Source organism: Cibotium barometz, chromosome 37, assembly GCF_041138505.1.
Source record: "Cibotium barometz isolate CiBa-2024 chromosome 37, ASM4113850v1, whole genome shotgun sequence".
Taxonomy (NCBI): Eukaryota; Viridiplantae; Streptophyta; class Polypodiopsida; order Cyatheales; family Cibotiaceae; genus Cibotium; species Cibotium barometz.
Window position 1 is genome coordinate 38,625,582 of NC_141082.1, and position 21,928 is coordinate 38,647,509.

Here is a 21,928-nt window from a genome sequence, read left to right on the forward strand (position 1 = left end):
TATGCTAATCCATCAATTTGTGAGCCGATTATCTTGCTAATCATTTTGCTAATTAGGATTAGTAGAAAATTATAAATTTTCTCTCTTTTTTCAACTAGTCTCTGCACCCCCATCCCCAGTGGGCGGAGCTCCCTCTCCTTGCACACTAAACCATTGCCCAAACCCTTCTAGCCCAAGATAGCTAACCCAATGGTGCTCCAGCCAAGCCAATCAGAAGCGCAAAACTCACCGGCGGAAGGAGGAGAAATCGTGTTTTTAGCCAGTGCAGTTTTTTCTGAGAAATCTGGAGATCTTGTCTTCATCCAATCAAATTGGTCTAATTCCTCATAGCTCCAGGGGTTTTCAAGCATGCTATACAAGCTGGTGAAGTCAGAATTCAATTTGATCAAGTCTACACTGAGATCCAAGCTCTTCACCAAATCTGCACAACAAGTGACTTTGGTAAAACAGAGACTTTGGTAAAATAGAGATTAAGCATTCAATATTTGGTCAAATCTTGTGTTTATTAGCTTAATCCTCTACTAGACTCATTGCTATTGATGGCCTTGAAAGCATTTGAGCTCATTTGAAGTCTAACGCCTCAGATCTGGACTCCCCGTATACTCTGTTTTTTGCACACAAAATAGAGGATTAATTTACTAATCAGTGATTAATCAATGCTAATCACTATATTTTGGTATAATTGAGGATTCAAATTAACCATTAGGTATCTGATACAGATCCCTATAACTTCATATTGCAATTCGGAGTTGGTTTGATACTCCAACCATTCCGTACAAATTGGTTACCCTAGATTTAATGTAATTTCTGGTGATTTTATGCTGATAAATTTGTTGTAATCATCTCTTAAACACCAGATTGAGTTGTAAAAGGATAGACACTACCCTTGAATCTTGAAATTGGATCAAGAGGTAAGACCCCCTTCATATCATCATGAGTACAGCACAAGAAATAGCCAAATTTAATGGGGAGCAGTTTTACACATGGCAGACAAAAACCATGTATTTGCTCATGAGGAAAAATCTGTGGGGGCTAGTTGAGGGAAGAGATGAATGCCCAGAGGTGAGAGGGGAAAATGAGTGGAAGAGCAAGAATGAAAAAGCATTGGGACTTTTTGCACTCAGTTTAAATGATGAAATCATTCATCACATCAGTTTAAATGATGAAATCATTCATCACATCACAGGGATATAATGGGCAAAATATGCATGGGATGAACTCAATAAATTATTTGGCACACAAGCTAAAAATTCAAAGATAAATCTGTTAATGCAATTCTACAAATTGGATATGAAGGAAAGTGAACCTTTAATCACACACTTGAACAGATATAAAAGCATTAGGCAACAACTGGCAGCTAATTGGCAAAAAGGTAGAAGATGATGAGGCACTAACAGTGCTTCTGAAGAGTGTGGACAAAGGTGAATATGAAAACATTGTAGCAACACTAAAGAATGTACCTGAATTGAAGCTACACGAGATAGAAGGAGCTCTACTAGAGCAAGAGAGCAGAGGCAAAGAGAAGAAATGGCTCGACTCAACAACAGGAGAAGAAAAAGCATTCTTCACCCGAGGAGGATTCTCTCAAGGACGAGGACGAGGAAGAGGCAGAGTAGGAGGAAGGACCTTCACTTGCCACAATTGTGGAAAGCCAGGACACATGGCAAGAGACTGCTACAGCAAACCCAGTGGAGAAGGAACGACATCGGCAAACTTCATGGAGGCTCCAAAGGAAGTGGAGTCGGATCATCTTTTCTGAGAGAGAGAGAGAGAGAGAGAGAGAGAGAGAGAGACTCCACAACCCAATGTAACCTACCCCAACAAAGAAAAACCACCTCTAAGCCACCGACGATGTAGGCCACGTGGTAAATGTATGTGTGAGCACTTTAGTCAAGGTCGTGGGCACTTGTAGTAGCCTTGGACACATAGAGAGAGAGAGTGTCAAGGACTATGAGTTTAGGGACTTGAGGCACTGGTCGCGGGCTATCAAGTAAGAGAGAAACTTGGTACAGGGTCTGGCTGTGCTAAGTTAACTTGAGGGAAGGTATGCTAGACACTGGTCGCACGGACTATCAAGTAAGAGGGAAACTTGGTATAGGGTCCAGGTGTTCTAGGAGTATTCACTTGAGGGGGAGGTGTTGAAATATACAAGTGAATAGGGTGTGTGCGGGAACAAGCCCTTGGATAGAGGCTGTAAATGTGAGAGAACCTGTGAAAAGGTGAGAAGAATCTACTGGGAGAGAATAAAGGGTAGCATGAGAAGATTTAGGAAGTGTGGAGATATTCTGGGAAAAGTGAAGAGGTGGAGAGAATCAAGCAAAAGAGGTGGAGTGAATCAAGGAGAAATCAGTGGGATTAGATGCTTGGATGTAAACTCTATAAATTGAGGCATTGGCCTGATGAGAATTTGCTGGTTTTTGATTATCCATGCCTACATTACTCACTATTACTCACTAATCACATCTTAATTATCATCTAATCACTTTGTTAATAATGTTGATTCTAGCATTTGATCCACCATAGCTCATCACATTGCTCTAATTTGCTGGTTTTTTATTATCCATGCCTACATTACTTACTATTTTGTTGTTAATTACTCACTAATCACATCTTAATTATCGTCTAATCACTTTGTTAATGATGTTGATTCTAGCATTTGATCCACCATAGCTCATCACATTGCTCTAATTTCAACACTAACTTGGCTAGATAACTCATAGGCTCTTTGGCTTGATTACTCTCTAGCTCAAAGGTTACTTTAGATGTGGTCGGGTTGATTTTTCACTCCCCGAGGGTGTTGCTTTGGCTACTCTTAGGTGTTCGAGTGTCTTACATTTGCATCACTTCTCCTAGGTGCTCTCTGGCTACTCATAGGTAGTCAAGTGTGCTCAAAACATACAAATTTGCCTACTCATTTGCTAGCTTTTACAACATATGATTTAGGTTAGGGTAGTGGCTACTAGTAGCTCCTTTATTACTCATGTTGATGTTGATGTCATGGTAGCCTCTTGGTTACTATGACCTTGACTTCACTTCTTATTTTTCTTATCGATGCTGTTTGCTTCTTCTTATTAGCTCTTTGGTCTTTGCTTATGCACACCTATGCTTGCATACTCATTTGGTTGCAGCATTTTTACAAAGGTTGTACTCCTCCTTTTCACACACACTAGCGTGCTCATTTGGCTACTTGTTACAAGCACTTTTGACTCATGATCAAACACAAAAGATTTGGTGAAATTTTCCTTGATGATGATGACATTATTGATAAACTTCCTGATTTTGATGGAGATGGCATGGCTTTAGTGCCATGGTTGGTGGGTATGGACCTAAAACATGCCACTGGTGCCAAAATCTGATGCATGGCCACCATGGTGTTGTGCTTGAGGATATGGGCCCAAGGGATGACTCTATTGCCACGATTAGTGCACATGGACCAACATCATGGCTAAAAACATATTTACATATGTTTACATAGACACACACATATATACATGTATGTATATGCATGCATGTATACATACACACACATATATATATTTATATATACAAATATACATAAGTTTATATGTATAAATTTCTAATAATTCAGTTTTAACAAGACTCTTTACATATGGAGTTTTCAAGTTTGTTTAAAAAATAAAAAATAAAAAATTAATTTTTCTTCCTTTCTCTTTAATATAAATATTTAAACTCTTATTGAAGAACACGAATACCAACATATATAATCGAGTTGGTGTTAATTGGGTTCCAATATGTTTAACAATGTACAAACACACACAATGTGAGAGTGCCATAGTGCATGGTTTATGAGTGTTGTAAAAAGCCTAATATTGAGGGTGCAAGTGTGCAATGGTTGTGATTGAAAGAGGAAGCACATGACTTGTGTCTTTCCAAATCAATAACTATTCAAGCTATGATGGACCTATCTCTTCCCAACCCAACTCTCCATTACTACAGCAAGCTTCCACTGATAGATCATTTCCCTTGATGCTAGTAGCCATCAAAGGAACTATACTGAAAGAGGCCTCTGATGGGGTCCCTTCAATTGTGTGAGGCCATTCCATGAAGTTAGCATCAAATTCAATCACTCTTTGACACATCATGACTCAAAGGAGTGTAGTGATGGATCTTGGAGTCCTTCCATAAATCTTTCGATCAAGGTTTCATTAAATAATTTATTAGCCCCATTAGCACAGTGAGAACTTAGGTATCACACTCAATTAATATAATCATGAATTGATTCCTTCAATTGCTTCACCTACTGCTATAGTTAAGATCCAATGGATTCCATTGGGTCCCTTATTGAAAATACCCAATTGTGAAATGTGGAAGTGGTGTGTATGTTATAGTATTGTGGGGAATATCCATGAATAGCATGGTTGTAATACGGATAGTGAACATCTACTTACGAGTCCCCTATTATTGAAACCTCCAAAACTACTTGTGCCAAAGAGAGCAAGGATATGAAGCCGCAAACTCTAGTGCTTCCTCTAGCTCTTGACCCAAATATTTCAATAGTTCTAAACCCAACGCATCTTGCACCAAAGCTAGATTTGTTGAGATGTAAAGCTCAACATGAGCTGACACTCATGAGGTGCCTGCATGACCGTTCGACATTTACATCACTGGCAGGTTTGGTAGCTAGCACCGACATATCTTCGCCAGAGATTCTATAGCTCGACTACACCAACTAGTCCACACTTACCCACTCCACTTAGCGTGTTCACATTATGGACTACTTGTATATACTCTATTAAGTGTGTTAGTCACTTTATCTTCTTTGTATACGTCTTTTGTTATGTGAAGAAGAAGAAAAAATTTCATCCTCTCACCTTGTGTGTTCTCCTCTAGGGTTTGTGTGTGTGTGTGTGCTTGCAAGAGCTCAAGCTCTCTTCTCCCCTACATCTTTTCATGGTATTAGAGCCTGGTTCATGCTAAGGGGGGTTGAGAGGCAAGCAAGAGAAGCATAGGAAGCGGTACGAGTGTAAGAGCTTCATCTACTCTTCCCCCTTTGTGTTGGCTACTACACCCTTGTCAGGAGCTCTTTAGGAGGCACTGACAAACGAACTCTGATTGAGGAGCTTTCTTCGCGGGAGCATAGCTACATGGCAACTATATTATCCGATGGACCAAAATTTGGCAGCGAAAACGCGTTTCGAGCACGTCTGGACCTCCATTTTTCAGTTTGCGGGCGCTCACACGGACACTGCGCGGGTAAGTTTCAATTCTCTGCAAAACTCTGTTTTTGGAACTACAGGAAGAGAGATTGTTTGTAGACACTGTGTGTACTGCAAAAAGAGATCTTGAAGTTGCCATTGGGTGTATGCATGCAACTTGAGGTCATTGGTTGTGACAATTTAGGTGTAGTATAGTACCTTGCAAAGAATACATCAGTTTGTGCAAGTCAAACAAGAGTGCTGTTTTTGGTAAATTTGTATTGTAGACAAGATATCGAATGATGGAATAAACCAAATTGTTGCAGAGAAGCTTGACAAGAAAAACTCCCATGCTTAGAGGTTTAGATTGACAAATTTCATGATAGAAAAGGGTTATTGTTAGGACTACATTGAAGGTGAACATGAGGAGGCACCAAAGATACCGAAGATTAATCCAACTGCTACAGATGTAAAAGAATTTAAGGATTGGAATCAAGGAGCAAGGAAAGTCATGTATTGCTTTCTATTAGTATACAAGACAACATGATTGGTTATATACAGGATGCCAAGTCACCTAAGGAGGCATGGGACACCTTGGTGAAGCTGTATGAATCCAACACCAAGGCACAAAAGATTAAATTGAAGAATGAGCTTCATATTGTGGAGAAGAAAAATATGTATGTGAATGATTATGCCTTGAAGATCAAGGGGATTGTGGAATCCCTTACATCAATTGGTGTTTCTGTTGATGATGATGATAAGGTGGAAGTGTGTCTACGTGGTCTCATGCGACAATACAAGGCGTTTAAGACATCTATTCAAACTCAGAAGAACATTCCCAACTTCACAGATTTGGTGTCAATGTTGATCATTAAAGAGAAGAATTTGAGTGAAGATCAACAATCTTTACAAAATAAAAACAATTCAGAGTAGCAGGCCTTCTATATAAGTGTAGGTAGAGGACAAGGTAGAGGTCATGGACGTGGCCAAGGTGGTGGCCGAACAGGTAATCAGAATTCTAGTCAGGAGCAGCAACAGTCTCAGGATTCACAACAACAACACACAGGTGGAAGAGGCCAGTTTAGAGGCATGGGGAGTCAACGAGGTCATGGTAATTAGTAAAGGTCATGGTAATTTGGTAAAGGCAACATAATGATACACGAGGATGTTTTTACTGTGGTAAACCTGGACATGTGTAGGCAGATTGCTATAAGAAACAAAGTGGTATGTAAAATGAAAAAGTGCAGCAAAATAACTATGCGTCCTTTAGCAGAATTAATGAGGATAATGAGAGGTTATTTGTTATGCAACATGTAGTTAATGCTGTGTGTCTAGAAATGATGTAGCATCATGTAAGGACGATGTATGGTATGTTGATTCAGGTGTAGCATCATGTAAGGACGATGTATGGTACGTTGGTTCAGGTGCTTCGAACTACATGACAAGTCACGATGGTGAGTGGTTCAAGAAAATGAAGAGTCTTGAAAGACAAGGTTTTGTTGAAACAGAGGATGACACTATGCATCCGATTGCCCATGTTGGAGATGTGCCATTGTCTATGCAGGATAGTAAGGTGAAGTACCTTGCAGATGCACTTCATGTTCCGAACATTACAAAGAATCTGGATTCAATTGGCTAGATGATTGAGTAGGGTTTGTAGGTCCGGTTTAACCCTGATGGCTATTATGTAGAAGACTTTAAAGATAAGTGCAGGTTGGTTGCAAAAGGCAATAGAGTGGGCAGAATGTTTACATTGAATGTAAATATGCGTGAAGTGAGTGTTACAATGTTTGCAAATGATTCAGGAGTTGTTGGCAGATACAGGCATTTGGCATTAGAGAATTGGGAATGTAAATGTGCAAAGAATGAAGTCTATGCAGACTAAAGAAATCATGATAGGACTGCCTAAGTTTAAAGTTGAAGGTATGTAGAAAATATGTGAAGCATGTCAATTTAGAAAGCAAACAAAGCATATATTTCCACACGACAAAAATGTGAGCAGGAATGTACTAGATATTGTACATTCAGATGTATGGGGTGCTACAAAGAGACTATGTCTATGGGTGGTTGCAAGTACTACATAACATTCATTGATGACCACACGAGGAAAGTGTAGGTGTATTTCATGAAGGAGAAGAGTGAAGTATTCACTCATTTTTAGAATTTCAAAGTGATGGCTGAAAAACAGACAGGAAAGCATGTGAAGTGCCTAAGGTCAGATGGAGGGGGAGAATATTTCTCCAATGAGTTCTCTAAATTCTTGCCAAAGAATGGCATTCAGAGACAATTTACATGTAGATACACTCCGTAGCAAAATGGAGTTGTTGGGCAGAAAAACAGGCACATTGCAGAGATAGCACGAGCATTGATGGGGCAAAGAAGAATATGCCACATAGCTATTGGGCTAAGGCTATATCTACAATGGTTTATATTGAACATGACTCTTACTGTAGCCATACATGATGACCATCTATGTAGATGATCTTATTATTGGGGGTGACAACTTGGATGAGATTGAGCATGTGAAAAGTCTTCTCAAAAGGAAGTTTGAGATGAAGGATTTAGGAGATTTGCACTACTTTTTGGGAATTGAGGTCATTCGCACACCTGATGGTATTTGGCTATCACACAGAGATAGTATGTATTGGACATGTTGTCCAAGTATGGGATGGTTAATTGTAAGTCAATCTCAGTGCCATTAGATCAAAATGGAAAGCTTAGTGCAGATGTAGGTTATGTGTTAGAGAATCCCACTATGTTCTCAGGAAGATTATGGGGAGTTTGACCTATGTCACGATCAGCAGGTTATATTTGAGCTAAAATTTTGGCTTAGAGAGCCAGTTTATGCAGGTTCTGTACAAACCACATCTTGATAGTGTGCGACACACAGTTCGGTATTTGAGGGCCACTATTGACTATGTATTATTTTATGGAGCAAGTGTACCATTGGAGCTATATGGGTACACAAATGCAGATTGGGCAGGCAGCATCTCAGACAGGAGATCTACCAGTGGATTTATGTTTTCATTAGGGAGTGCTGTCGTGACATGGAGCAATAAGAAGCAGCCCATAGTTGCCTTGTCCGAGTACAGAGGAGCTGCGGGGCAACGCGTGAGGTAGCTTGGTTACGCAAGCTACTTGTGCTGATTTAGGGTTACATGTGGAGAGAAAGGTTGTCATATATTGTGACAATCTTAGAAGTATACAGTTGGCAAGGAACCCAGTTTCCCATGCACGGGCGAAACACATTAAGGTATATTACCGCTTCATCAAGGAGAGAGTCTTGGTAGGCGACATTAATTTAGCCTACGTTAACACACAGGATCATGTCGCTGACATCTTCATGAAGGCCTTGGGAGCTAAGAAGTGCTACAAATTTCCATATATGCTTGGATTTCATGAGCTAGAGTTGAGCTTGAGAGGGAGTGTTGAGATGTCAAGCTCAACATGAGCTGACACCACTCACGAGGCGCCTACATGACTGTTCGACATTTATATCACTGGCGGGTTTGGTAGCTAGCACCGACATATCTTCGTTAGAGATTCTACACTTGGACTACACGAGTAGTCCATACCTACCTACTCCACTTAGCGTCCTCACATTATGGACCACTTGTATATACTCTATTATGCGTGTTAGTCACTTTATCTTCTTTGTAGACCTCTTTTGTTGTGTGAAGAAGAAGAAGAATTTTCAGCCTCTCACCTTGTGTGTTCTCTTCTAGGGTTTGTGTTAGTGTGTGTGTGCTTGCAAGAGCTCAAGATCTCTTCTCCCTTGCACTTTTCAAGATTGATCCTGGGTTGTAAGCTCCTCAACTGATAAAGCCAAAGTTGATGAATACCATGCCAATACAAAATATGTTTGAGATGTATGATAGTGTTTGCTATTTCCCTATCATACATTTTTCTCCAACAATTTGTAGTCCATGCATGTAGATTTTGGCTCGATAACTCTTTCTTTTATATTTATGGCTATATTTTTTCATTATAATTTAAAACACAAGGCATATATGGGCTTAATATCTAGCGTCTTGCTATTCATATTGATTCCACTTCTTATCTCATTTCCTTATGGAGTTAATTGAGGTGGAGGACCATGGGTTTTATAGTCACCCCCAAAGAAGTGAAAAAGTCTTCTTCTAGAAGGATGGTTCATGGTTCATGGGGTATGAACTTCTTAAAGCTTGGATACATAACCTTTTGCAGATCAAGGGACCATTTAGTATCCAAGTTCTCTACACATGTTGGGCATACATGGTTCCCTTTATCAAGAGACCTATAATATTAGCTTATATGCAATAAGAATTTATGAGAATAGCTTCTCGTTGGTAATAAGAAGACCATGTTTGAAGGCTTTTATTACATCTCCAAGCCACTAACTTAATAGATTTTTTTTAAATTTTGTACTTCTTTATAACTTTTCTTCGTAACATTGTAACTTATATTAAAAATAATGATGTGCATAGCATCATGACTTTAATGCATAAAGTCACAAATATGTGATGCTACTTATGTTGTTTTGCATGTTATCAAATACTACATTGGAAATAACATGACATTTTAAACTTTAGAGTCCTCGAGCATAATTTAAAGTGTTGTTTTTTACTTAACTTGCAATAGTGTAAATTTTTATAAACATTGATTGCACTTTAACAGTAGTTTGGTAATAGGACATAAAAGTGTCCTGTTAACTCACAAATTTATATGATTTTTATTTTCACATTTAAAGCAGTTTTTCTAAATCTCGTGTTTAGAATATAGTTTAAAAAAACTTATATTTTTTAAAATCCCAATCGAATACCTCAAAGAGGTTAAAATATATGAAAATTCCCAATCAAATACCTCAAAGAGGTTTAATTTGATCCAATGACTAAGGGTGCATCTATTTGAATAAACAACCTCCCTTTACTTTTTCTTTTTCTTTTCGTTTTTTGCTAACGTAGGCAAGCTATTAATTTTGATTTGCTTTATACACAAGGGTAATGGAAGGCGTGGAAGGGAAGATGCTAGTTTTGTGGTGGCATAAGAAGGTGTTCGTTTTGTGTATTTGTTGAATTTATGTGTGCGAGATAGCAGTTCCTTGTTGGCTAGTATAATCAACTGTATTAATGTAACTCAATTGAGTTTAATATTTCCTTTTGTAAGCTTCATGCATTTTTGGTGGACATCTGATAAACTGGGCTAGATTTTGTAGATTGGATGTGAGCAGAGTTTCCTGTTTGCTTTTGTAAACTTTATACATCTCTAATGAACATGGCTAGATTGAGTAGATCGGATGTGAGCAGTTGCATCTATATGTGATCTACAACATGCATTTGTTTGCTTCTGAAGCAAGAAGAAAACAAGCACCCTAAACCACATGGTTAGATTCTAAGGCTTTATATATGCCTGAAAGAAGAGCAACAAAATTATTTTGGTTTGAAATATAAATTGAAAATGTGGAATTCCTCAACTAGATAATTACAGTTGTAATTCAATCATTTTTTTCATATGAGCATATAGACCTCTTTTGATGTTGTGGATCTCCAAGGAACTTACAGACACACATGGGGCATACATGCAGCTTCAAAACAAAATGAAGATATACATATCTTCGTAAAGTAGCATCACCTATTTTGAGTAATTTGTTGTGATGTGTAAAGAGTGGAGCTAATATCCGATACTTATGGCGGTTGGATTTTTATAAGTCATTTAATCATCATCATGTCAACATTTGAACCGGAGTTGGAGTTTTCATGAATGAGTTAAACATGATTTGGTTGTCATGATTTAAACTAGAGCTTGAGTTTTTAGACTAGTAATCCTATGTGTTATGATGTTTATTCTATTCATTTGGATAATCTTGAGGTGTTTCTATTTTAGATTTTTAGTCTATATGTGGAATGTTGAACTATCTGCATAATCTTTAGGTGTTGCTATTCTAGATTTTTAGTTTAGGTGTGGAATGTTATCCTATGTTTCTCTTTATAATGTCATCTTGGACTCTTACAACATCTCACTTTGATGGCTAACATAGTTTGACAAGCTTCTTGTCAAGGTTGAAATTCATTAAAGAATCAACTAGAAGGCATGAAATTACTCATTATGCATATCACTCGTCGTTGTTTCTTATCTTAGCTATAGTTTGACCCTTCTTATGATATTTCAAAGTAGCAACAATAATCTAGTCATCTCCTTTTTATGGAAGATATAATGTGTATTTTCACAGTGTAAATTCTAACTCATCATATGTTTCATACAATATTGATTCCTTCTCAAAAAATACATGGACATCCAAAAGACTTTTTCTTTGGTTGTAAAGTGAATTTGTAGATTTTTTTTTTTGGTATGTGCCTAATGTTGTAATGGCCTTTATTGGAGATACTTGTGGCCATTATGCTTGATGGTCTTTTATAAGATTTATTATATTTTTTTGTGTGATGGCCTAGTCATGGATATGGAGTCTAAGAAAGGAAATCATGAGTGTGTTCTTCTCCCTAAAGTAATGATTTTTTTTAACCTATGAAAGGACACTTTTATGTCTTGCATTATTACCAAAACAGTGCTAATTGCTTTTGCGTTAGGTAATATAGACTTCAAGAAGCCTGTCAGAATTTTCTATTGTATCACCATGGTGTACATGATAATGGGTCAATATAATTATTGGGTGTCTAATGGTTGATATTGAACATTATTCAAGATTGATCGAAGCTCCCATCACAACAATACAACATAGGTGTGGGGCTTTGTCATTATTATTATCACTTCAATAATACGTTATTCTTCTCTATCTCTGTTGTTGTGTAATTTGAGTTTTAAAGTTTTGTGTTATGAAAGATCCTACTTCTTGTGAGTATACACTACACATATACTTTTACATGGTGGTGTAGCGAAGTGAAGGGGCTGAACTTTCTAGGGTCCTCAAGTAGAAAGCTTTAAGTAACCATATCTCTCTTTTGAATTTCTCGAGTGAGGGCGTCAATGCATCTAGAGAATTGTAAACTAACTGGGGATCATTTTATTGATATCCTAGGATGCATGAGGAGTTGTCTTTAAGAAATATTGATGCTAAAGTGGAATGTGTTTAGGCTAGACAAAAAACAGTCTTGGGTTACATGTAGGACTCTCTTACTCAACCACTCTCCTTAAAGGAACCAGTCAACCACTTCATTTGCTAACATGGTTTCACTTGCTTATCTTACTAAGGCACTTCACCATCTTACTTCTGTGTAGTGGAAGGCCATCTTTTATAAGGCAGTGTTGAACTTTATAAATCAGCCTTACCTTGAGCTTAATGCTAAATAGGGAAGTCATAAACTTCGTGTACATACTTACTTAAGACTAGAACCCAATGTAACTTTTTTAAGTTCTGTCTAGCCTATTGTAAATGCTAGTCATTTATATATGTCATTTTTTAGACATTAAGCAATACATTCATTCCCTTATAATAGAATACTTGTGAGATATCCCTCTTCTCTCTACCCGGTTACTTGTTCTATTGGATCTTTCTTGCTTGTTGATGGATGTGTGCTAAGAATTGATTTTAGAATCTCTCTTGCATGAGCTTTTTCTCTCTATCCACCACTTGTGTGATTGATCCATAGTGTAGGTAACCTTCTCCTTACCTCAATCGAGGTGATTGAAGCTATCCACACACTATAGCCATGGCAGCATTCCCATGTGACAATGAAATGAGGATGCAAAGGACGGGCTACATGCTAGTATATCCACATTTGGGAAATTGCATTTCCAACTCTAAGGAAAAGATCAAACGATACTTGTTTTGGTAAAGGCGAAGGTAAGCTGTTATCTTGAACATATTTAGTGCCGACGACAAGGGATTAGCTTCATTTTTTTGTCCATTACAAGCTACTAGAATCACCCTTTACTGCCTAGTGTTGATTAGGAAATTAGACATTAAAAAATCATACGATTTTGGAGCCTTGGATGTGTTTGTGTTGTTGTTTTTACGCTTGTTTTTTATTCTTGTTTAAATTAGGTCATTCTATTTACATACTTTGGAAGGGGGAAACCCTTATTTTTACATGATTTTAAAATGTAAAAGGCCTTGATTTTATTGCATTAAGCTAAGAAATAGCATAGTAATTATGATTAGAAGTGTAATCCACCCTTGAAAGCTATGAGTCCATTTTACATAGATTAGAGAAAGGAAGATGTAATTTTTGTTCACTCATGCATTTTATAATTTTTGTTGCATTGTAGAAATTGGTAGTTTAAAGCATGTAAAATCAACCAAAATCAATTAAAAAACACTCAATCACCTACATAAATACTAACACTCAATCGTTTGTAAAAACACCATTAATTAGGATAAGGAACCTTAATCACCCACATATAAGTCCAAAAAAACTTGAAAAACCAAGCCAAACCACCACTTGGTTTGGAAGACATGATTCCAGAATCTCATGGAAAAAAAGACTTGCTAGTAGACTCTCCACCACTAGTAGATGCGAGTCTACTATCGAGTCTACAAGGATGTGAGATGAGAGTCTATAGGGATAGAGAGTCTATAGGGACATGACATGAGCTTGGATGGATGTGACATTAGTTTATCCAATTAAGATGTGGAGAAAGTGGTGGGAGCCTATGGGGAGTTGAACCTAATATCATACCAGAGCCAATTAAAATTACCTTAAAGACTTGTGAGGATACACATGTCCATGTTCTATAAAGATCTTCCTATCATACAATTTGTACTAACATCAAATTCTAAGGAGAATTCTTGTGCTCTATATTTATTAGAGTATTCAGTATAATTATTACTCAATAATTTCATACCAATCCTATCAGTCATGGAGCCCACCACTTGGAATCTGTGTGCAAGTGTACCTATTTCAAACAAACCAAAATCCATGAGCCCATCTAGTCATGAGATGTGAGCTCACCTATCCCCATGAGCCTATATGACGTAAGCCCACGAGGAATGAGAGCCACCAAATATGAGCATACCAAGTGTGACATGAGTTTAGCTCACTAGACGTGCCTCAACCCATTTCATTAAAAAAAGGCGTGAATCCATAGCTAGGCATGAGCCCACAAAGCATGAGCTATGAGCTAATAGATATGGGTCCAACAGCCCCATGAGCTCATTAGACGCGAGTCCACATATGTGATGTGAGAGCCACCCAAAGAAGAAAAAGTCTTTTTTTGTCTAAACCATACATGAACGGAGTATTTAGTGCTAAGACCTAGATAATAAGAAAATTATGCTCATTACTAGCGCAAAAAAAACTTTGACACAACTCATTATTGGTATTAAGAAACTCCGTAGGGTGGACTTACCATGAAAGATGCTCTCTACCAAGACAACCATTTGCCTTACCAACCCCACCACTTACTCCTCAGTCGGCACAATCTCCAGTGTATTTCTACTACCAAACCCCCTTACTAAGAGGTATATATAAATCGCCATAGTTTTCATACCCGCCTATGGTATTACCACCTCAATTGGTTTCTTCAAGAACCATAGTAATATAATAGTACTCGGTGTAGAGTTAAAAACCTAAGAACATGATAGCTATGGAGTCTTATGAGCAACAAGAACCATACGAGCAGTGTGATCCCTATGGGTATATAGAATAGGCTATAGCCATAGACTTTGTCTCCTTGTTGGAAGGTATGGGGCAACAAAGAGAGACCTTAATAATATGGTATGTAGGCCATCGATGCAATGCTTTCGATGTAAATGCCTGCATCATATTGTGGAGTGTTCGTTGCACCAAGTCCCCCAATGCTCCAAGCACTTTGAATCCTAGGTGAAATCTTAATGTCATTCCTTATATGGTGGCACATCTTACAAGTATGACTTTGATCATGCTTTACAAGGATTATTCTAACATAGCAATAACAATCACCCCAGTGGCAAAAGCATCAGCCACTTTGATGAGCCTTAACTTGTTGAGAGTGTACAAGGTGGACTTATTCATATAATCCTCCTTAATGCCATCGTAAGGCTCCAAGTTAGGAGGAGGCCAAGGGAACATCTAAGGCTCTAATCAGTAGAAAGCTTAAGCTTCAACCTCAAAGCAAGCAACAAAAGAGCACGAGGCCACATTAGCCCTTGGAAAGGCTAAAGGACCATAACCAGAGGTCTAAAAGAAGAAAACATCAAAGAGCATACGAAATCATAACACACAAGTAGTTGTTAAGGACAACGATGTTGTTCTTAACCATTGAAAGGGGTTGACATGAGAGCTCCAAAGTTGTCTCCTTGCTGCTTTGCTACCAGAAATAGGGAGGTAGCTCTTGCTCAAACTAGCTCTTCCCAAAGAGAAGAAGCCCATTGACTACGTAAACCTTCCCAAGAAACTCAAATTACCCCAACCTTGTGTTGGAGAAGGAGCAAATGAAACAAGCCTAAGAGCTTGTGAGGAAGATGCCCACTTATCAAGATTGTGTAGTTTGGATGCCGATTCCCTTGTGGTTTGGTTGCATCAACAAGAATGCAATTGTTATAGCAAAATCAACATTCTATGCAATGCTCAAGGATGTGCTCTACAAAAAATAAAATTCCATGCAATTGTTATAGCAAAATCAACATTCTATGCAATGCTCAAGGATGTGCTCTACAAAAAATAAAATTCCATGCAAGCGATCTTTATGAATAATATACTAGGTTGTTCAACACATTTGGCACCATTAACATATTTCTACGGGAGTTAGCACTATCCTCGATCCCTTGAGTGATCATGATCATTAAAGGAAAATTTTTCCACTAAACAACACTCACTAATACGATTTTCACGCAAGAATCATGCTAAAACATTTTCTAGACTAAACTTGTCCTATCGAGGGGCTACACTCAGTCCTAAGAATAAACTTGTCCTATGGGGAGGCTATGCTTAGTCCTAAGACTTAGACAATGCTAATCTAAAAGACACCTTCAAGAAGGGCTTGGCCATTTTAAAGGGTTCCAAATGAGGACTTGTCCATAAATTGATCAATCAAATAACTATGGTCAAGCAATGGAGCGGTCGATTATGAACGCTCCGTGTGGGTCAAGTACACAAACTGAACCCCCTCGAATAGGTATCGTTTCGCAGTGAGGGGTCTAGGTATAAAGGAGTAAGGAAATGAAAAAACAACAACAGTGAGGGCAGCGGTGGTGGTTGGGAGATGCTTAGCTTGGTGGTGGTTGGGAGGTGCTTAGCTTGGTGGAGGCACTCATAACGATTGGGGCATCTGTCTCATTTAAGACAAAATAAAAAGTAATAAAAAATAAGGAGTTCGAGCTCAACACAATATAAGTACGATGTTACATGTTATGCAACGCTATTAAAAAAAAGTCCACTTCCAACACTAAAAGTGTTTTTCTAAACAGGGGAAGGGCACTTGTTCCCTTATGATTTTAAATTTAAGGAGAGAATTGTGCCACATGGTCTTTTCTTTTTTTAGAATAACATTAAAAGTATTGTTCTAAATGGGGGAAGGGCACGTTCCCTTATGTTTATAAATTTAAGGAGCATACAATACATACGATCTTTCTTAAATCAAAAAACACCTTTTTTTTTTCCACACCTCGTACAAAGAGTGCACATAACTTTTTTAAAGTTAATAATAGTTGATGTGAGTTGACATATTTTCTAATGTGTTCTTATCATGCAAGCGTTCTTTGAGAGCAATCTTTATAGTCTTGTGCACGGTCAAAGGTTACGATCGGTTTTTGCGATGTGCATTGAAAAATATTGAATCTTTGAGTTCACTCTACTAAGAAATATAGTACACTCTCACTGATGAAATCCATGAACTCCATTGCAAAATGATGTCTCTTTTATAATTGTTGAAATTTTGAAAATAAATTTCTGCCAAAGGGGGTTTGCTTTAGAACTCATCTAGGTTTTCTTGCCACACTGGTGTCAAATCTAAACAACGGGACCGATGGGATTCTTGAGACCCCTGTGAATTGAGGGCATGTGCACTTGTCGTATGGTGGGACCGCCACGTAGACGAACAGATTCAGCCATAAGGTGGGGTCGCCGGCCGTCGATGGTTGGGGCGAATCGGACGGCGAGGAGGTGTCTCCCGTTAAAGATAGAAGAAGAAGATGCCCTTGCCCTCTCGTTTCCAGTCTCTCTCTCTCTCTCTCTCTCTCTCTCTCTAACAGCGCTTGCCTCCGTCTCTGAGCTTATTCTCCTATCAAGCCTTGGTGCTTCTTCTTCTTCTTCGTCTCCGCCTCCAGGTAAGCTTCACAACTCTGTGTTTTCTTGATCCAGCTCACAGAATCGAAGTTTAAGTTGTCGTGGCTTTCATGTCCATCATCAGATCGGCTAGTATCTTTGATTCTACTTCTGATCTCTTGATACGTCTTTTAATGGTCTTTTTAGCAGCAACCATTAAAATAAATAGGAAAATTCCTTAAATAAAGTTATCGAAGGTCAATGTGAGTGCAATCCTTGGGGTGCTCAGAGTAGAAAAAGAACAAGAAGATATCTTCTACAATGTATAACTGAATATTTGAGCATTATCTTGTTAAAAATTTGCGTTGCCTCTAGCTCAGATATGTGGCTTCTTTTTTCAGCTTATTAAAGTGGTGTTCTTTTCTCCACAAAGTATTCAAACGCTGTTATCAAAGGTCATCATTGCTCAAGGCATGAGCTATCTCAACAGCATTCTTTCCGTGGGCGATCCACCAAGTGGAGAATCTAGTGGCGGTGGCCAAAGGTTGATTACAGTCCTTTGTTGTGATCTTATGTGACCTGTTCATAGGGCAAGAAATTCATGGTTTCTTTAAATATGTAGCTTGTCTTGATTTTGTATCCATCATTTTACTTGCAAAAGTGAGGCCAACTATTCCTTCCTCCTCATTTGACAAAAATTAAGGTGTACTTGACATGATTGAAGTCATTGTTTGTCAATGTCAGCATGCATTAAACATATATTGACATACATTACACATGCCATACTTTCATAAGAATGATAGATTTGATGGGTCAAAGTACCATATATGAAAGGTCAAGATGCAAATAGCTATGTACCTGCTCATGGCTATGTGTGATCTAGAACATAGCTACAAGATCTCTCTTTTAAGTGAATATATGTAAAGAGGATATCTCCCGAGGATATCAATTTTGAGTTGGAGGCACTATGTCATCCAACCCTTGAGGTGAATTTTTACATGCAACTTAATGCACCAGTAGTGGTAGTGGTAGTGGTAGTCATGATTTTCTTTGGAGATCAACAACAGGTCAATATACCATCCTGTTTATTTTGAGAAAAATTTGAGGGATGCTATATGCAATTAAACCCCAAATCATAGGTTATTAGGAGGTTGGAATGTCGAATGGAGATTGAAGAGGGGATAGGAATTTCATGGACTGAGGTTTGTTGCTTTTTCTTAATGGTGGGAATACTTGGTGATTCCATCTTAAATCAACAGAATTGTACTTTCATGGTGACTTTGACCCCCCCCTCTCCTTCCCCTTCCCCTTCCCCCCTCCCCATCCCCTGCTTGCTAAAATAGGAATATGCTTGAATGCCGAATTGGAGATTGAAAAGGGAGTATAGGAAAGCCCAATATGAGTTATCTTCTAGTCATTTCTTTTATAAGTTGCATGTATTGAGCTTGCTTATTCTCTTACAATGGTGGGGACTTGGTGATTCCACCCAAAATGAGCAGAAGTTACTGCCATGGTGACTTTGTCACACGCCCCTCTTGGAATTTTATGTGCATCTGTAGTGTGGGATCTGGACCATATATTGGCAAACATGTATTTTTCCTACTTTATTGTGGTCGTGGGCTGCTGTCGGCCTGTTCATGGTGCAGTCAGCCAGCTACATGACCTCCCTATATTAAGGGCCTCTCTCCCACTTGTATGTAATCAATCATTCCTAGCGCATATTGTCTGAAGCCCATCTGTGGGCTGTACAACCCCTTTGTAATCTCATGCTATGACGATAGAACTTGATCATTGCCTACTCTCTCCCTCTCTCTGATGGTCTACTTTGTCTACTTCTATCAGATGTCTAGGTCCTGGCTGCCATCATCTGTGTTTTGTTCCCTTCCTCTCTTCTCCGTTTTTTGGAGAAGAAGTGTTGCTGCATTTTTTAACAGGTGGCTGCATTTTTCTTCTCCAAAGTGGTGTCTTCCACATCAGTGGTTCTTCTGTGGGCTATCCCTGCTGCAAAGCTTCTGGCTAGTCGTCAGGGTCAAGCTACAAGTGGCTGCATTTTCTTCTGGAGGCTGTGTTTTCTGCTGTATCGCTCCTTCATTAGCGTTTTCTCTTCTAGTGCTCCTGCCTTGTGTTTCCCTCCTGGAGTCCAGGTGCAATATGGGGGGCGTTGTGCTGGTGATCGGTGGGCTGTTTTTACAGTTTTGACAGCAGGGAAAGGTGATTTCTTCACCAGTGGTGCAGCCCGACAAGTGGCTTCAACAATTTCCCTTCTTCCTTGGCTTTCCTCCCTTCCTGTTTGGTGTTTCCTGGAGGTTTTATGTGGACTGTTTTGCTGCTGTCCAGCCCCTTCGTTTCTCAGTTTTCTGGGCTGATTGGTCCTCTTGCTATTATTCGATGGATGTGCTTGAGAGTAGTCGTGGAGTGTTGAGATTCGAGGTTTTCAAGCGGTTTTCTTGCAGCGGTGGTGTTTCTTTTGTTGTCGATATGGCTCCCCTGTGTACAACAAAGGAGGACAAGCTTGATGGGACAAATCTGGTCACCAAAGCTTTCCGATGCCAGGTCTCTACCAATCTTTTAGATTTTTCATTGCTTGGTGTAGCAGAAGTTATGAACTGGATGTGTTCCAAGTTCATTGTTCGAGGTTCTAGAATGTGATGTTTTCATCGTCTAGTGTTGAGGTGAATGGAGTTCACTGCACAGTGGTGCGGGAATTTAGAGCGAAGCAGATTTCTTTGTGGTTCAAGGTGGCATTATGTTTTTGAAGAGATAGGTTGGTAGGTGCATCTTTTGTGGTGTATTCAGAATCCTACCGGTACTAGGGTGTACACGGTCGCATCTTCTTCATTAGTTTTCTTCTTTCGACTTTTGCACACTATGAGCTGTAGAGGGGGTGTTAGAATTTTATGTGCATCTCTAGTGTGGGATCTAGACCGTATAGTGGTAGAAGTATATTTTTTCAACTTTATTGTGGTCGTGGGCTGGCAACTCTCCCACTTGTAATCAATCATTCCCAGCACCATATTGTTTGTAGCCAGCAACCGGTGCCAACCGTCTACGTGTATGGAAACAGCCAGGCGTGCTGCGAGCGCCCAACGGGCTGTGTAGGGTTGCACATGTGGAACTTCAAGGACTGCGCGTACGGGCTACATGTAGCCAGGCGGCTGCGCATAGGTAGCTGCTCCCAACAACGGGAGCCAAGCAGGAAACTCTCTACAGCCAGTCGGGCAGTCAGGCGGGTGCAAGTAAGTGGGCTGCATGTGTGGAAGCAGCCAATGCAAGCATATCAAGGCGACTGTTGGCTAGATGGAAGCGCACAGCTGAACAGTTCTCTCTCTCTCTCTCTCTCTCTCTCTCTCTCTCTCTCTCTTTCTTTTGGAAGGGGCAGAGGACTGCAAGCGGCCACAGAACGCTTGACTCTTGGAAGGAGGCGAGTTGAAGGAGGCACCGAGGGGCCAACAGCCAAGAGGTTTCTTTCTCTCTCTCATCGTGGATTGCAGACCTTGTTCACGAGATTGGGATACAGAGGATCAAGTTAAGATGCACAGGATGATGTTCTTGGAAGAGATGTGTTGTTGCTCATCATCTTCGACTTATGTGTATTCAGGGCTTGTTTGTCGGAAGTGCTGTGTTGTATAGATTGTATTGTGTACATGCGCAAGTCACCTAGGTCGGGAGTGCTATATTGTAGAGGTTGTATTGTGTTCATGCCCTAGACACAGGGGTGGAGAAGGTAGACAAGGTGTTGGTCTCATACTGTGGGGCAGAGACCCCAAGACAACCACTCTCTTTTGAAGAGTCACTTTCTCTCTTGTGTTTCCACTTTCCCTTCTTCCATTGCACATTCTATCATGGTATTAGAGCACCGATGATCTTCAATGTTGGATGCTCCCTCCTCTACATCCTACGTTTCTGCGTTTTTTTTGCAGATGGACAGATCTGCGTTTTTTTTCCTCAGAATTGTTGCTGGTCGCCTGCCCCTTCCAGGTGCTTCTCCATTGCAACCCGAGGTTATCCTTTACAGGTTTGACCCCTGAGATTCCTCCACATATCGGTGCATGACAGCAACAGCCTACATGCTTCGTTTTTTCTTTTACAGGTTTTCTGATGCTGATTTGCTGATTTGAGGCTTGGGTGTACCTATTTCTTATGTGTTTCTAGAGTTTGCCCTTTTTATTGCCCCGAATACCTTTGCGTTTTCAGATTTGCAGCCATGGTGGTTGCGTTTTTCTGAACTGATCTTGCCTGGTAGCTCTACCTTCACCTGGGCTTCATTTGTTGGACCCGAAGGTCCCTTCTCTTCAGCGTTTTTCCTCATAGGAGACGTGGACATTGGTTGGCCTGACTTTTCAGGCTTGTAGCCCTTGTTTGGCTGCGTTTTCTTCTCCAGTGGACAGAGATCACTTGCAGAGGGGGTATCTTGTTTGGATTGTGGCTTTGGAGGCAGTTTGGTACTTGAGGAGGATATTGAATTTCTGATTTCAGTCAGCGTTTTGCTGATTTTGAAGCATCTATACTTGTGTTTTGTTGTTGGCCTACATGGTTTCCCAATTTCATGTTCCTTGCCTTCTATTGGCGGTGGAGTGCTGTTTTTTGTTGGACAGCAGTGTTTTGGTTGCGTTTTGCTTCCCACAGGAGTTTTCTACACTGAGAGGGGGCCCTACT

At 39.5% G+C, this 21,928-nt stretch overlaps 1 protein-coding gene across 1 annotated transcript in view; it reads left to right on the forward strand.

Moving 5' to 3' along the window:
• Positions 1–17,194: 17,194 nt before the first annotated feature.
• LOC147617259 (putative protein phosphatase 2C 59) overlaps positions 17,195–21,928 on the forward strand; it is a 64,242-nt gene continuing 59,508 nt past the window's right edge. The window contains exons 1-2 of the mRNA XM_086776897.1: positions 17,195–17,334; positions 17,674–17,816. Coding sequence (XP_086633023.1) covers positions 17,746–17,816 — 71 coding nt within the window. The 5' untranslated portion in view covers positions 17,195–17,334; positions 17,674–17,745. The remainder of the gene's footprint in view (positions 17,335–17,673; positions 17,817–21,928) is intronic.